The sequence below is a fragment of the Calliopsis andreniformis genome, chromosome 3 (genome assembly GCF_051401765.1).
Source record: "Calliopsis andreniformis isolate RMS-2024a chromosome 3, iyCalAndr_principal, whole genome shotgun sequence".
NCBI lineage: Eukaryota > Metazoa > Arthropoda > Insecta > Hymenoptera > Andrenidae > Calliopsis > Calliopsis andreniformis.
In genome coordinates, this window is record NC_135064.1 from 18,757,494 (window position 1) to 18,773,123 (window position 15,630).

The window sequence follows — 15,630 nt, forward strand, 5'->3', positions numbered from 1 at the left end:
TAAAAAAGAAAGTATTTATTGAAGCAATAGTGATGAATTTGTGGAATATTTTTTTTTAGCTAGAATTGTAGTAATGTAGGCAATATTTCTTGGTCTAACATGAGTTTCAACATTTAAGAACGTGATAAGTAGTCGGATAAAAAATGTCTTGATTGCCTACTGCGAATCAAGGACATTAGTCGTCAAATACATTAGCGGTATAACTCAACTGTTATCAGAGTGGTATGTAAATGGCTCAGTTGTCGCGCCATATTCCGGGACTGAGATAACAATTTCTACTTGGCAGTATATGTCATGATAGATTCTGAACATACCTCGTGATGAGACTCCAAGTTTTGCGCAAGTCTGAAATTTGCATTTTGGTGCAATCTGGTGAATCCCTGCTCAAAGGTATTCAAATATAGAAATAGTAATTTTCATTGTAAATTTGATAGTAGTCTCAATCTATACTACACCAATGTCGAGAAATTATGTTTAGCTAGTTGTATGTTAATTCAGTCGTGATTACTATTTAGAAAAGAAGAAGAGTAGTTACTATTTAAAGATTCCATTTTCGTAATTTGTTATATGTCGTCTTGATAACAAAATTTACAAAGATAAGATATTAGTAACTTCAAACTAAAAAAATATTCTCTTGAAAGTCTGTACATTTGAAAATTTGAAAATTAAATATTTAAATGATTAGAAATTTTAGATATTTAAAAATTAAAGAATTTTATCTTTGCTTGGAGCTTTCCTCTGACCATAATATGGTATGCATCTCTTGGTTAATTACAAAGAAAACATTTTCTTCGGTTTCGGCAGTTTATCCCAACGATAGAAATCCCCAGATGTATTCAAGACTTCTCCGCACGGTGCAACTTGAAGTACTGAGAGGTTGCGGCCAGTGTCTGAAACGACGCATTAGTTGCCCGCGGAAAGAAACTTCATAGAATCCCGTCTTGACTGGGGTTGGAAAATGGGTTTTATGCAAGTTGCAAGAAAAGAGGCTTGCCAACTCCAGTTGGGGGAAAGGGCTTTGGCTCTCGCTTCCTTCCTCCGCTCACTGGCTTCTCCTTTTCACCGCTCGCTCCTTCCTTCTCTTTTCTGTTTCGTCATCGTTCGACGGCCTTTTCGTCAAAGTGCGATAACCTGCTAGAGTTCTTTTCCAGAGTTGTAGGTAACCTGTAGTATACCTTTATATCTAAACACTTGTGTATTAAATATTCCAATGTTAATTCCAATGTTTAGCTGTCCATTTTTAAGAACACGATACTTCTGAATATTTAGAGAAACAGAAATTTCAGTTGCAAAATGTACAGTGCAGTTCGAGTTTAGAATTCAAAGCCTACAAACATGCTTTTATATGGATGAAACAGAGATTAAACGTGTCTGACCATAAATGACCTGTTTCCACTTACTCTTTGGAGCTTTAGATTACCGTCTCCGTATCAAGTAGGTCAAACTCGGTTGGCCACACGGTGCCATTCAATAGGGCCACTCTATGCCATTCACTTCAAACTAAAAGTCAGAATTTTCAAGCAACAGTACCCGTTCACAATACTTCAATTTGCACAATTACGCTATTCCTGTCGTTGCTCTGCAATCCTTTCTCCCAACACTTCAACTCATCCAATTCAGTAGCAGCAGTTCTCTCCTATCCTTTCTAGTTCCTAAAGCAAACATCCCTCTCGAAAAACAGCTGACAGCTGTCGCTGCCCCATTACTCTTTCAAGAGAAGAAACTACAAGGGTCTCCATTATCCATCACTTCACCCATCTTCGATAGAATCGATCGCAGCTGTAATTATCGAGCCGTCAAAATCTGTCTCCGTGTCGCGACTAAAATTACCCACGAACAGCGTGGCCGCTTATCATCTTGTCGCGAAGCATTACGTCTGTCGGAGGTATCGGCGCAATTACGTATCAAACGGAAATCCCTTTGTCAGAGCTGTTGGCTGGTCGAATGGCGAGGCCGATAGCAGAGCGTCCCAGGCATCCTCGTGTCTCTTTCGTAAAAGTTGCCTCGGCCAACTGAACCATTGACCGCGGCTCCTCTCGGGGTCGCCTTAGGAAAGTCCACCGAAGACAATCAGCGGAGACAAATAGTGGAAAATCGTTTTCGTAGCTAATTCTATGTAGGTCACGCAGCTTTCGTGACACGAATCGTTTGAGTATTTTTTCAGGTGGTTATCAGCTTGTGTGAGTTTATGGCGGAGATGGAGGTGGAATGGTAATTATTCGATTTTACCCTGTCCCGACCCGTTCAATGAACAGGTTATCAACTGAGGGATGAGAACGAGGAAGGAAGATGATTTGGAGAGATATACTTGGGACTGTTCGATTAGCCTGAACACGACACGCGATTTAGTGGGCCATCGGGGTGACTATTTCCAGGGGGAGGGCAATTTCCAGGTGACGTCAGCAGACATCACGGGAAGGAATCGCTCGGGAAGCGTAATGCCTCTTAAAGCCTGGCATTTTTGTCGATAATAATATTCCAGCCGGAAGATTTATGCTCGTCACGAAAATGGGATCGGCCCGATCCACTTCTGGCCGAGAGTAACGGAGAGGTCGCTTGAATATAACGAAACGATAGTTAAAATTGAGGGCTTGACGTTTCGGGATGACGGTCCTTGTCGAACGTACGCAATAGCAAGTGTGATTGATATTCGTAGACTGTGATCGAGGTGTTATCCTTTATTCTAGGTGGAAGTAAAATTTATCTTTCAGGAAGTGAGAAGGCTCAATATTTTAATGAAAGGTCAGTTTTATGACGAAGATCATCTGAAAAGTTCAGTAGAAAAGTTTCTAGATTTATCTGGTGAAATCAGAAGCAAAGAGTTGTTATTGGCTAGAAGACTTCTACCTTGCCAATACGTCAAAATCGATGCGTCCTAGTTTTCCCTCTGCGATATCAGTGAACGATTCCTCTTTCCTCCCGGCCATTTCAGTTCGCAGAAAGTAAGTCAACATCTCGTAACCCTCTAGTAGTTATCAGTCTAACAACTAACATACAATTTCTATAAACCAGAATATTTGAGAATCCAATAACCCTCTCATAAACTCTCAATACTTGTCTTCAGAAAACACGAGATTGTAAGATCAAAATACCTCAAATGAACGTGTTAACGAGGTATTAACGTTCTCCTTATCAGCTCCACAGAGCCCAGACACAAAGGGTTAAAGAGAAGCCGCGAGCGAAAGATTAGGATAATGCTGGCCTCAAACGACGCAGGAAAGGATCCGAACAGCATCCGCGGTTCACGTGCAAAGAAAATATTTGTCCTGGAAACAGGGGGTTGGTACATTAGGTGGGAATGTGAGGCATCCGTGGGTCACGTGATTCGCAGGGGGGCGCACTGCGGCGCGGGCACTCCGCCCCTTTAATATTACAGTAGTCTTTATTAAAGCTCCATCTTCTTACAAGCCGCCAGCCCCATTCTCGACTGTATCCCAGGCAACGACGTCGTTAGCTTCCCTCGAATTTTCGTCCGCGAAACGACCACCGAAAAGACGAAAGGGCTGTCTAACAATGGGAATACCAGAGGCCAATAATCCTTACTACCCCTACAAGAGGCTTATTAAGGACGTTAAGGCGTTTATAACGCCGCGGTTTGGAACGCGATAATATCGTCTACTTTCATCCCCGTTTGCTCTCGTTCTGGTCTACGTCGTGACAACGGGACTGTTAACCCCCTTCCGAGTTCGCGACTGTCTGGCACACGGGCCGACGACAATGGCATGGAAATATCCAAAAGGGGAGCGCGACACGTACAGCTTCAATGTTTTCCTACTTTTCTGGTTAGCGGTTTCGCTAACTAGTTTCCGCGACATGACGTATTTCAAGCGTTTCCGAGTTAATGGGATTCTTCGGGACATTTTTGTTCGCTTGGCACGAGGTATGATGATCGACATTAGAAACAGGACATTCTATTTGTGTGTATTCACGTGTCTCGCCATGTTCAATGAATATCCAATAGTTCTAAAGTAGAAGTCAATGAAAATAACTGACCGCGGTTTGGATTTCTGAGGCTGTTCTATTATGGAGGGAGATAATTGACAGGTCTTTATTTGAGTATTCAGGTAGGTGATAATAATTCTGACAAGCTAACATTTCAAGCGTTTTACAATATTTTTAAATATCTATCTACTAAAATTATCAAATGTCTCGTACAGTTTAATATTTTATCTTATGGATTTTAATTATTAGTTCGTGGATTCTTTATGAATGGCAACTTTGAAAGCACTGGAGAACTTGTGATCATCCTTATGATTTTCCCTTTTAAATATCGTTCAGTTTTTATGAAAGTGTAAATAACTGGATATAGATGAGTTATCGAGTGAAAATATCGAAATTTCGCTTGCCATTTATGGCGAAGCTTTCGATCGCTGTACCTACGTTCCAAGTATATAAAAGACTGCATCCCTTCGTAACGAGTCCTCATTGAGAATTCCTGACTATCTCTTTCATTGATGAAGACCTCCATATGATGGTGACCCTATTCGAGTCATTCACTCAACGGGACGTCCATAACAGAAAGAAAATCCAGGTGCGCGTACACTTGACACTGATAACGCGCCGTGAAAGGGATCTCGCTTATCAGCTCCGGTGCCCATGTAATAAAGGGATACTTTCACGCTGGGGTTTATTATTAAAAGTGTTCCCCCATACAGCCCTGCCCTTCTCCCTTGTTCCCTTCGTCGAACGTGCGTTATTAATGGTCGTATCCCGTGATAAGGTAATCGCGCGCTTCGCGTCTGCTCACCAGAGATATCCCTCTTGATACTCGTATACCTTATGTTAATGCCTCCCCGCGCGAACCTTGTCTCATTTATGGGTAGGCAGAGACATGGGCGGATGTAGTTCCTCGGTTACGACGTCGTTACCGTATCGGTGTACGCTCTGCCAGCGACATGAGGTTTCAGAAAAGAGGGCGGTTTCGGGGTTGCAAGAAACATAGATTCTAGGAACGGTTCATCTCGAATGCTCTTGGGCTTCAAGATGAAGTGGATGTGGGGTCTGGGTTATCTTTGGTACTACTGTCTTGATGTACTGCTAGGGGATGTTTTATACGCTAGCGAGGTTTATTGTTAATAGTTGTAGGCTTTGTTTAAATCCTTAGCATAAACGATTTCAAATTATCTAGTTTTCAAAGTTTGGGTTTTAAGATTCCACATTTCACAGTTTCAGAACTTTAAACCTTTAAATTTTCAAGTTTCAAACTTTCAATTTTACTAAGTTTTGAATTCTATAGTTTAGAGGATTCTGTTAAGTCCTGTTTTTTGTTTTAATTTTCGGATACCTTGAACAAAAACATCACCTTGCAAAAAGTAAAATGAGATATCTTCTTCAACACCACTCTGCTAATGGATTAAATTAATCACTCTTTTTGTGCCAATTCAGCATCAAATCGTCGATAAGGTAAACATACTGAGATAAAAGTAACAGGGATTGAAATTTAAAACATCTCTCAGCTATTTTTCTAGCAGACCAAGAGGTTCTCATTCTAATTATAAATATCGACTGTATCAGTTACACAAAAAAGCTGTATAAATTTTATCATATCAACCTTAATCTATTAGCAAGGATTACCTTGTTCGAATGTAAATTGTGTGCTCCCTGAAAATGCATTACCAATTACAACCCTCAATCGCGTCTGCTTAATTTCTACCTTCTCGCTTCTCATGTAACCTGAATTAATTGAAAGTTACTGTCGATTCCGACAAACGTGAGCTCACAGTTCTATTGTCTGAAACTAGGTAGTAAACTCAGTTTAATTTAATTCCTGTCTGAAGCAATATTATTAATAGAAATGTTTCGTACGAATATCGACAAATGTTACACGTTTACAATAGTTGGAGATACAGGAATTGTTGTATTCAATAAAATAAGAGGAAATTCCTGGGTATGAAATTTTCTAATAATCAGTTTACCTGGGAAACGCAGTTATACCATCCATGCATTGTACTCTCAGTGAATAAATTATATAATATCGTTGACAAATACGAAAGCCTCTTTTCATTTCGTTATCTCTGATTATTGCACAATATGACAGAATTAATTAATATGCGGGTACATCGACGTCACGTGGTTAACCCCATCCAATACTCAGCTGTCACCTATAATATAGGATACACATAGCCCAAGTGCATAAAGCTTGATGAATAAGGTTTGATAAATCATAAGAATTGAAACGTAGCTCTAGAATGAGTGTACAAAATAAAATAATCAACTTGTAATATTTGAGCCTTATAGATTACTGAAGACACACATTACATGTCACTGAAATCCCTCATGCTTGAATAACAAAGCAATAACAGCAGCCAAAACCTCTAATTAAGAATCTTCATTTCATTCATTTCTATGAATTAAAATTAAGGTTTCAGTTTGAAATTCATTACCCTGAAATTTACAAAAGTCCACTATATTCATGATACTACTACATTATACATGTAATGTGTATACTACATACATAAATACTCTATAAATTTTGACAAGCAAGTAGTTGTTTAAATTTTACTCAAGATGTCGACTGCTGGATATTTTACAATTACCTGTGTTCTTTGCAGTCGATACTTCAAGGTATCATATACTATGAGTTTCTTAATCAAAGTAGGTTATTGTAATGTGAGTCGATATTCGAAAGGTTTCGTGGTGCCCTCGTGATTCTAAGGGTAGTGGAAATATATTAATTTGAACGATCGACGATTCGATTGCTGTCTGAAGGGATAAAGGTGTTACGAAGGGAAACCGAGCGAAATCAAAGGAGACTATCTCGACGAGTCTTGGTAGACAAGTTCTCTCGTTAATTATACGCATCTGCGAGTTCAGAAAGGCGCGGAAAAGTGAAAGGAACGCGGACCGCTGTAAGAGAGGGTTAGGGATGCTCGAGGCGAAAGAAGGGGATGAGCCGACTCGGAGTAACGAGCGAACTCCTGCGGAACTACCGTCTCATATAATCAATTAGAACTCCTGAACGAGTGGGATGGTAATGGAGTTGAGCTAAGTACAAACTGGAGCAAACTGGCGTCGACTCGAACGTATCAACCGCCATCCGCTTCTACCGCTATTGGTTCCTTCACCTTGTCCACCTAAGACACAGCCAGAGATCTTAGGGATTTATTATGATATCACGCCTCGTGACACGTTGATTAATGCCTGCGTAATAATATTTTCAAGCTACTCGTGGATTCATAGTGTAATTAATATTAGGATCTCTTTAATCCTTAGGTTACAAAGGTGGGGATCTCAAGAACTCCAATGCCATTTCTGCAAAATTGAATTAGAGTTTTCGTATTTTCAAATCCTCTAATTTTGTATTTTTGCTTTTCTTAATTTCCTCCTTTTTAATCCTAATTTCTAAGTTTTCTTGTATATTGTTTCAATTTTCTGAATTCCAATTTTTGAAAATCTATTCTTCTTGATTCTTTGCATGATAAAGATTAATATGTTCACTATTTGAAAATGATTCATTTTTCTGGAATTGCAGAATTACTTATCTATAGCAAAGTATCTGTAATACAGTGGATATGATATAGGATAGTTCTGAGTTTGTAAAATACTTTCATTTAAGTGGAACCCCGTCAGCAGCTAAATTATTTGGAAATTGATATCTTAGATCAATTACTTAACCCATAATCACCCTTTTCTATCATTGAATATCTTCTTAATTTCTTCATCGAACTTTAAGCTCCGAGTGGCATTGTTCTCTTATTCTACTGCCTCTGCTTTAATTCCATTTCTGCGTGACCATGAAGACGAGGTATAACCGTCGGTTAGGATAATCGTCTTTTGATGTTTTTTTCGAAATTGGTCGTTATCTGCGGCCATAAATTTGAGGGACGCTGAAAGACGCGTGAAAGAATCTATCGCGAAGTGGTCAAAGTAATCTCTGTTATCTTAAGTAGACCCTTCGTTTATGGCTCTTCGATCCTTGAAGAGGCCACTCTCGACTCTTTTCTCATTCTCTTGACGTTGACAGAGTATTGCTCCACGAGATATTTCCCCTGGACCAGCCCTCTGTGCTAAGCGGATAGGCCCGATAAGAGGATGAAAGACGGGATTCTTTGACAATGTCAACTCAATGTTGTTCTTGTATCACGTTAAGTCTATTTGTTTCTGCGAAATCTTGCGCTTGCAAGTGTTATTATTAAGTATCAAATTTTATGCAGAATTAATGGTTCACTAATTTTTCTATTTTCTAATTTCTTTACTTAATTAATTTTTAATCGCTTGCGTAATAAATATTCGAAATCCAGAAAAATATTTGAAAGTAAAAGTAATAGTTTAACACACACATAAATGAAAATCGCTTCGTGCACTGATATAATTCTATGTATAATATTTCTAGAGTGAGTAGAATACGTTTTTACGTAAGTGGTTGGTTAAGTATCATAGTTCAATAATGCTCCCCCATTTTCTTCCTATCCTCTCGTAATCTATCGTTTTCTGATACGACGGAAGTCATATTCATCAATATCCGTCACGATGGTAATTGTAGTTCAAATTTGCTAGTAACATTAGTGACCGTATCGGTTTTGCTTGGTAGCATCCTTGAACTGCCTATAAAACGCATGAAATTAGCGGATTAGCGTATATAACGGTGCTCCATTAATGATGGCGTAATTTATCGCCGTACAGGACAGTTAATAATGATGAGAATTTAATAGCATCGTGGAAACTTCGAAATTTCCCGAATGGACGTTAATCATTTTTCGAACGTAGAAATATGCGTTGTTAATCACGGTATCGCGCGTCAATGGTAAATTAATATAGCCGAATGAAAAGATATTTCTTCTTCCCGCAATGGAAATTGATTTATACAGATAATTATGGAAATCCCTCGCGAGAAGACTGAGACTTTGTAACATCCTCCAAATTGAGTGAATAATCATTCAATGGATGGAAATTGAAAAATCAATCCATCAGAGTTCTATTTTCAGTTATTATATGCTACGTGAACCTGAATTTAGAAATTTCAAAGCCAATTACGAATACTTTACTGACAATTTCGAGGTAATATCTCCACAAATTAGTATAATTACAATATTATTACAACAAATGTTATGTAACCACATTCTGTCCATCTGTATGAACGCTTAATTACGGAATTCAGAGATCCATTCAGGCTAATTCAACGATTCCACCTCAAATTGAAACTTTTGTTTCGTTTCACAGAACGACAGCTGGTTCAAAGCACGGAACCAGGAAATGTCAAATCTCCATACGAATTGTCTTCTGATGAAATTATAATTTAAGGAAATTCCCCCGAAATGTTCACTAAAACACGCTTTTCCTGGCTCTTCGACTATCTAAACTTGTTCAGATAGAATCTACTTTAGCGAACCTTTTGAAAGTTCTAATCGAAGAAGTGCCTTAACCCCTGGACTCGGGTCCGTATTCACGACTGAGATCTGAAGACTTAATTCCTCTGGAATGGTCGATTCATCGCGGCGAATCGACGTATATTTCCCAGATGCACCTGCTGCTCTGACCCTTCCCTGGAAGGGACGAAGGTGGAGGCGAGAGTGGGATAGGAATAACAGTCAAACAAGGGAAAGGAGGTCCAAGATTCTGGCAGCGTGCACGAATCCTCGATCTGAGGCGACCCTTGAGAGTCTTGGCACACACGGATCCATGGTTCGGGGCGATCCCCCAGAATCTCCGTTATTCACTCGCGGCGTGGCTGTCAATAACTCGGCCAGACTTCTCTTCTTTTTCAATTCGCCTGTTCCTTTGGCTCACGTGCTCGCATGCCCTGTCCGTCATCGCGTGCGCGGTGAAAGGGATCTCCTCGAGTTGGCTTTCACCGACGCTTTCCGCAGCAACCTTCTCGTTTTACGCTGCTAAATCCAATTTCATCTCGCTGCTTCGTGCCCTCTCCAGCGAGGCGGGATCTTCGCGGTAACTCGCCGCGCCATTGTGCACTTTCGGTCCTTTCTGGGCGACCGATGGTTGCTCCTTGCTGGGGCGTAATCTCCTCTCGTTAGGCAGACCGTTTGAACTTTAAAGAGAGGATATCCTATCGCTGATACAGTCACTTTGGCGAGTAGAGTGATTCGTGAAGTTGTTTGGCAAGGGTTATCTAATTCATAACATATTCGAAAAACGAAATTCGGGAATATTTTAGGTTTTGTATTAAAAATTAGGAAATTGGATGTGAGTTAAATGTGGCGACTGTAAATGGGGTAGATAAGCAAGTGAAATTTGGTATAGTAGTTTCACGATTTAATTTCTAGTCGATCGTGGAAAAAGATTTTTATGTGAAGTACTTTTGTTGGCGACTGTAGAACTTTCTTTGATATTTAGTGGAAGTGGTTTTTATTTAAATGTTTGGTTATATGTTACAGGTGACTGGCATCGTGGGACGAGCAGATGTACTGGCTTGTATATTCTTTCTGCTGTCGTTCCTTGCTTATCATGGGTGAGTAAACTCGAAATTATAAAGAAAGTGTGGGTAATAAGCGAATGTAGCATAGTATGACTTTCAAAACTTCTGATTAATAAAGTTGTCTAGTTTGCAAGTGGAATAAATTCGTTTTCTAGATGTCGTGAGAGATGGACGTTTGCTTAATACCGTGTAAAAAGTTGATAAAAGAGAGTAGATTGTACGTATTTCAAATGAACCTAAACTTTTGCTTTCACATAGTAGCTGTTAAAAACTTTATAAAATAGAAAGTAATTTTTAATATTTACTGCCTTCACGGTAAACTTGTGTATGCGCCATTTGTCTCTTAAAAGACTGAATTAGTCATTAGGGGATATCATTGTAGTTAATTTGTAAATTTTAATTCATAGATCAAACTAATTTAAGTTACAATCGAGTTAGGGTATAAAATACATTCAGGTAAACACGTTGATATTTTTAAAATCCTAATTTTCTAAAACTTGTATTTGGAATATGGAATCTTAATTGAGATTTGGAACATGATTTCTTTGGTACTTAATTCATAGTATTTCACAAAACAATATCCTTAAGAAATTTTAATAATAGATATCTCTACAACCGACTAAAACATCATGCTATATATAAAGCATATACACATTTATAGTCATTTTCTATAACACTATTCAGAAAGTAAACACTCCACACTATCAAAGCTACGTAACTCTAGTTATTTCTCACAACTCCATTTCAGTATGAAGGGTTACTGAAGCCACCTGTAAGTGTCCCATAACATTCTCATCCAGCTAGAGCAGAGTTATGTTCCATAAAGTAACCACTCTTTCGTAGAACAACTACTACCATGATCAATTACGAAGAATACCACTTTCTCTCTGAATATTTCATTCTCCTTCGCTTCAATCTCCCCCAACCCACTTCCCATTATCATACGCGTCATTTCATACCCCCAAGTTACAACCCTTACAATTACCCCTAAACCAGCCCAAGAATCCATGCTAAACGAAACCGGTAAACAGAAATGTTCACGAATCTTTCTCCAGAGAAGGAGTTCCCTCTCTTTGCCTGTTCACCAGTGATCTAATAAGGTAGCATGTCAGAGGCATAATACAGCCATAACTCGAGGGAACTTACCAGCTGCATATACATACGTTAGCGACGTTGGGCGTCGCTTAGCGTCGGGACGACGCCGGTCTGACGCCGAAACAGCGGCCCATTCATTCTCACAGGCTCCCGTCCGATGTGTGGGTGGAAATTATAAACTAAACTAATTTACTCGGGACCCCCGAAGCAACGCGGCGGTTGCACACCGGCACGAGCCATACGCTGCTCGTTGTAAGCGTTTCCCGGCTCGTTTACATCGATCCTTAACCGTGAAAATATCAAGCGCTCACGAGCTGCATCCATCCCCCGCCACGCCGCGGGAATCTTTTTATCGCCGCCCTAAGAGGATTGAGGACTTATGCATGGTAAACGGCGCGCCTGCTGCCTCGAAAGAGACGCTCGCTCGACGGAGTTTGACGGGTCTTAACGAGAATTCCTCGGACCAGTATCAATATTTTTCTTCCGAGAAAGGAATCTCCGGCTGGGAATTCTGATGAGCCGCGTCTACCTGTTAGCTGCGCTCGCCGACCTCGGCACAGCTTTGGATGGAGTGAGTCTTACCGCGGGCGAGCTTTCGTGGGAGCTTTCGGGGAGTTCTGGCGACTTTCTAAGTGTTTAGAAAACAGGGAGGGTGGAGGATACAAGGGACAGATTCTGGCGACCCCTTGTCGGTAGACTTTTGTTATTGTACTCTGAGCTGTGTTGCCTCGGATTTTGGGCTAACATCTTTCACGCTGGCTCTGATGGGCAAGATTGAAATTAGGGAGTATGGGATTCTGGAAAAATAGGGTGGGAATTTGTGGACTCTGTGAAGAGGACTGGAATTAGGGGAGTTATTGTTTTACTAAAGGCAGGTTAAGGTTACTGGTTAAAGAAATAGTGTTATATATGGGAATAGAATAAGTTTGAGAATTCAAAGGAATACATATTAAGTACATTTTAATGATGCAATATGAGAATGTGTACTAAAGTGTTATATTAATCATTAATAGCTTTCTTGTTAATATTATAGTTAATTCTGATAGGAGGACTACTATTTATTTATGAGAAATGAATTGAAATAGTTTGCAGAATTTTTTGGGTTTTTTATTTCAGTAATGGATAGCTATTTTTTATATGAAACGTGAAACGTTGGATTATAATGAATGTGACTCCACTATACTACCTTGGAGTTATAATGGACATAGCTTCTCTGTGCCTCTGCATATGTAGCTTACAATGAGCGTCTGACTATACACATTATGATACTACTTACTGTAGAATTCGACGCAAAGTTATTGCAGATGTACTTTCACTCAATTTCTTGCATTTAGGATCACCTCTATCTTCAAATAAGATTCCATAATGCATGAATTATCGAATAAATGACTTTTACAGAATATTATAATGGGTACCGCGAATACAGAAAACTAACTTTGCATAAAATTTGAGGGGCCACTTATCCTCTCTCCCAACATCGATAAAGTAACCAAACGCAATCAGTTGAAAAAACACAGGAGAAAATTAACTCAGTACCATTTCATTCTTTCAATTTTTATCATTATCTGGTAGCTTCATTATCACGTCCCATTCCGAATAGGAATTAAACTCACCTTTATACCTCATCTACGATTCTACTTTCTCTGTGTTACACCAGCCGTCCAAGGTTCAAGCGCATTCTAGAGGCAGCTCCATCCGATAATTAACTTCTATTTCTAAAAGAGTCAGAAGCGCGTCTCCCTTTTCCCACCGTTCACGATCCGACAGAGTCACTCTTTCTATTCCAACGACTAGCATCCACGGACGTAGACTCGCAACGCGAAGAACATAATCCAATAAAAGTAACATTTCCTGGTCGACGGAACTAATTTGCACGCGAAACCGTGGCATAATTAAACTTGAACTTTTCGTGGCTCTCGGCCCGCTGGAAACGAGGGAATGAAAGGTGGGTGGCTCCATTCGGGGTATCGCGATCGATAGAGCCGAGATCCTCTCTTGGTAACAAACGGCTCGACCCAACGCGTGCCTACACCGATGTGCACACATTTTTTTTTTTTCCTCCTCCTCCTCCCCACCCCCTTCATTCGGTGCAAGCCGAAAGGGAAACAAATATCGAAAGCGGCAGGAGCCGTGTAAAATGCGCGTTATATTGAGAGAACTGAAGGCACATAGCTCGTAAACGAGCGGGAAAACGGCTACACGGGGTAAATGGGCCTCGAATCGGGTCACTGTGTCAACCTCTCTGCTTTTTAAGTAATGAATCTCGAATGAATATTTGTATAAAGGAGGAACAAAGGAAAGGAACCGGGTGAGAATGGAGTTGCACGAAACGTTCGAGGGATGAAAGTTCATTGTGCGACGTTCTGGCGACAGTGTTTGGTAGATTAAAGGCGTTTCCATCTGGAAGGGTCACTCGGTCACTTTTCAGCGACTTTTAGAATTAAAGACTGAGAGACTTAATTAAGGAACTTTTTTGTGTAGTTAATCTTCTGTACGTGTTTGTTCACATTTTTTGAAAGATCGTGATGAAATTTTTATGCTATTATATTGTATAGTAACTAAGAGCAAGGAAGTATTAATTGTGAGTACTAAGTAGCTGCTAGAATGAAGCAGAGAAAGAGAATATTTATTTTGTCATGAAAGTTACAGTTTTGTTAGGCGATACAAAATGAATCAAGAAATATTATTAAAGAGAATAACGAATAGAAAGTATATTATTGTATTAATAAGGAATGCACTTGTGTTTTACCATTGTAGTACCTAATATTTTATCATTTCCTTAAAATTAGTATAACTTTATCATTTCAAGGAAATGAAGTGAAAAGATCTAGCTATATTTTTCAAAGATTGCAAAACATCATACATTAAGAAAATAAAATGAAGAAGATCAGCTTTCACCTCTTCAAGTAGCATTACACCCTTAATGAAAAGAATTAGTTTCTTCAAGGAATCCTTACCATTCTTAAATTCAATAACCTCTCCAGCCCTTTGACAGAAAAAAGTGTTGGTGGAATATTCAAGCCAGGAGCTCGAGTGTTTTGATACTTGATGAAGAATCGCTTCTTTCCGCGTGGATTCAGAAGCAACTTTTCACTGATAATCGTTCACGAAAGGGCATCGGGAGCCTCCCTTCGTCTCTCAGTAGTCTCTTCTTTATCTTTCATTGAAACGTACCGCCTGAAGAGCAGTCGTTCGCGTTTGAACTGTTTCAAGAGCGTCGCCGAGTTCTATTCGTTTTTCTAGTCCGCTGAAAGTTCACAGAGGGGGGGCGCTTCAAACTGAAAAGAACTTTCAAAAAGAAAGTAAAGCCTGGCGTTGGTCGATTGACAGTTAGATGCAAGATAAAGCCGATATCCTGAAACTGGAAGAATTCCTTCTCCGACCTGGTTTAACCTATCCTTTCAATCTTGCTGCTTCGTTCTCACATAATTTTCCTCCATCTGATAAATCAAATGATTTTCCATTTCTATCCCAATGAATTTTCAATAATACTAGATTCAAATTGTACGAAATTATCTATTCATTCAAAATGATTCTCAAAATTTGTCTAAGTTATTTTAAATCGACTTATTCGAATAAACGTATAGCAAAAGGACGAGCTTTCAATTTTTGAATGTATTAGAGTATATAATAGTATAATTTGAATTACAATTTAAAGCAACGACTTTCATTAAATCAACTCAGATAACTCAAAAAATGAGCCATTTTCATAAAAAGTTTAGCTTGAGCGAGTTGAAACGGTGGAATGAGGGGTTAAACGGGTTTCGAAAATAGTCGGTTGAATTCGGCTACTCGTTTGATCACTTACCCAAACTTTCGTACCGTAAACGAGCAGGTAATACATGACGAACGAGAAATGGGGATGGCGCTTAACATGGAGAATGTTTGACGCCGCAGGAATGTGTGGAATAATTTTCATACTGTTTTCAGTCCAACAGGTCGGGGTTAACAAATTCAAGCGAGGTAAACGGCGAAATTGCGACATAATTACCGTAAAAGTGTAAACGCGAAAGGAAATTTAAATAGTTGTTTAATCTGCCACGAAATATAAGAGAGAAACGAATTTTCCTTCGTTGGCCCTGTAATTCTACCTCGTTTCATCGCTGAAACACCATGCATATCCGAATTTCGGAGACTAGGGAATTTTTTCCTCAGTCGTATGT

At 39.5% G+C, this 15,630-nt stretch overlaps 1 protein-coding gene across 1 annotated transcript in view; it reads left to right on the forward strand.

The window, feature by feature from the left end:
* Positions 1-15,630, forward strand: part of LOC143177073 (protein O-mannosyl-transferase TMTC1) — a 200,129-nt gene that overhangs the window by 98,697 nt on the left and 85,802 nt on the right. Inside the window, exon 3 of the mRNA XM_076374845.1 lies at positions 10,332-10,405. Within this exon, the coding sequence (XP_076230960.1) occupies positions 10,332-10,405 (74 nt within the window). The remainder of the gene's footprint in view (positions 1-10,331; positions 10,406-15,630) is intronic.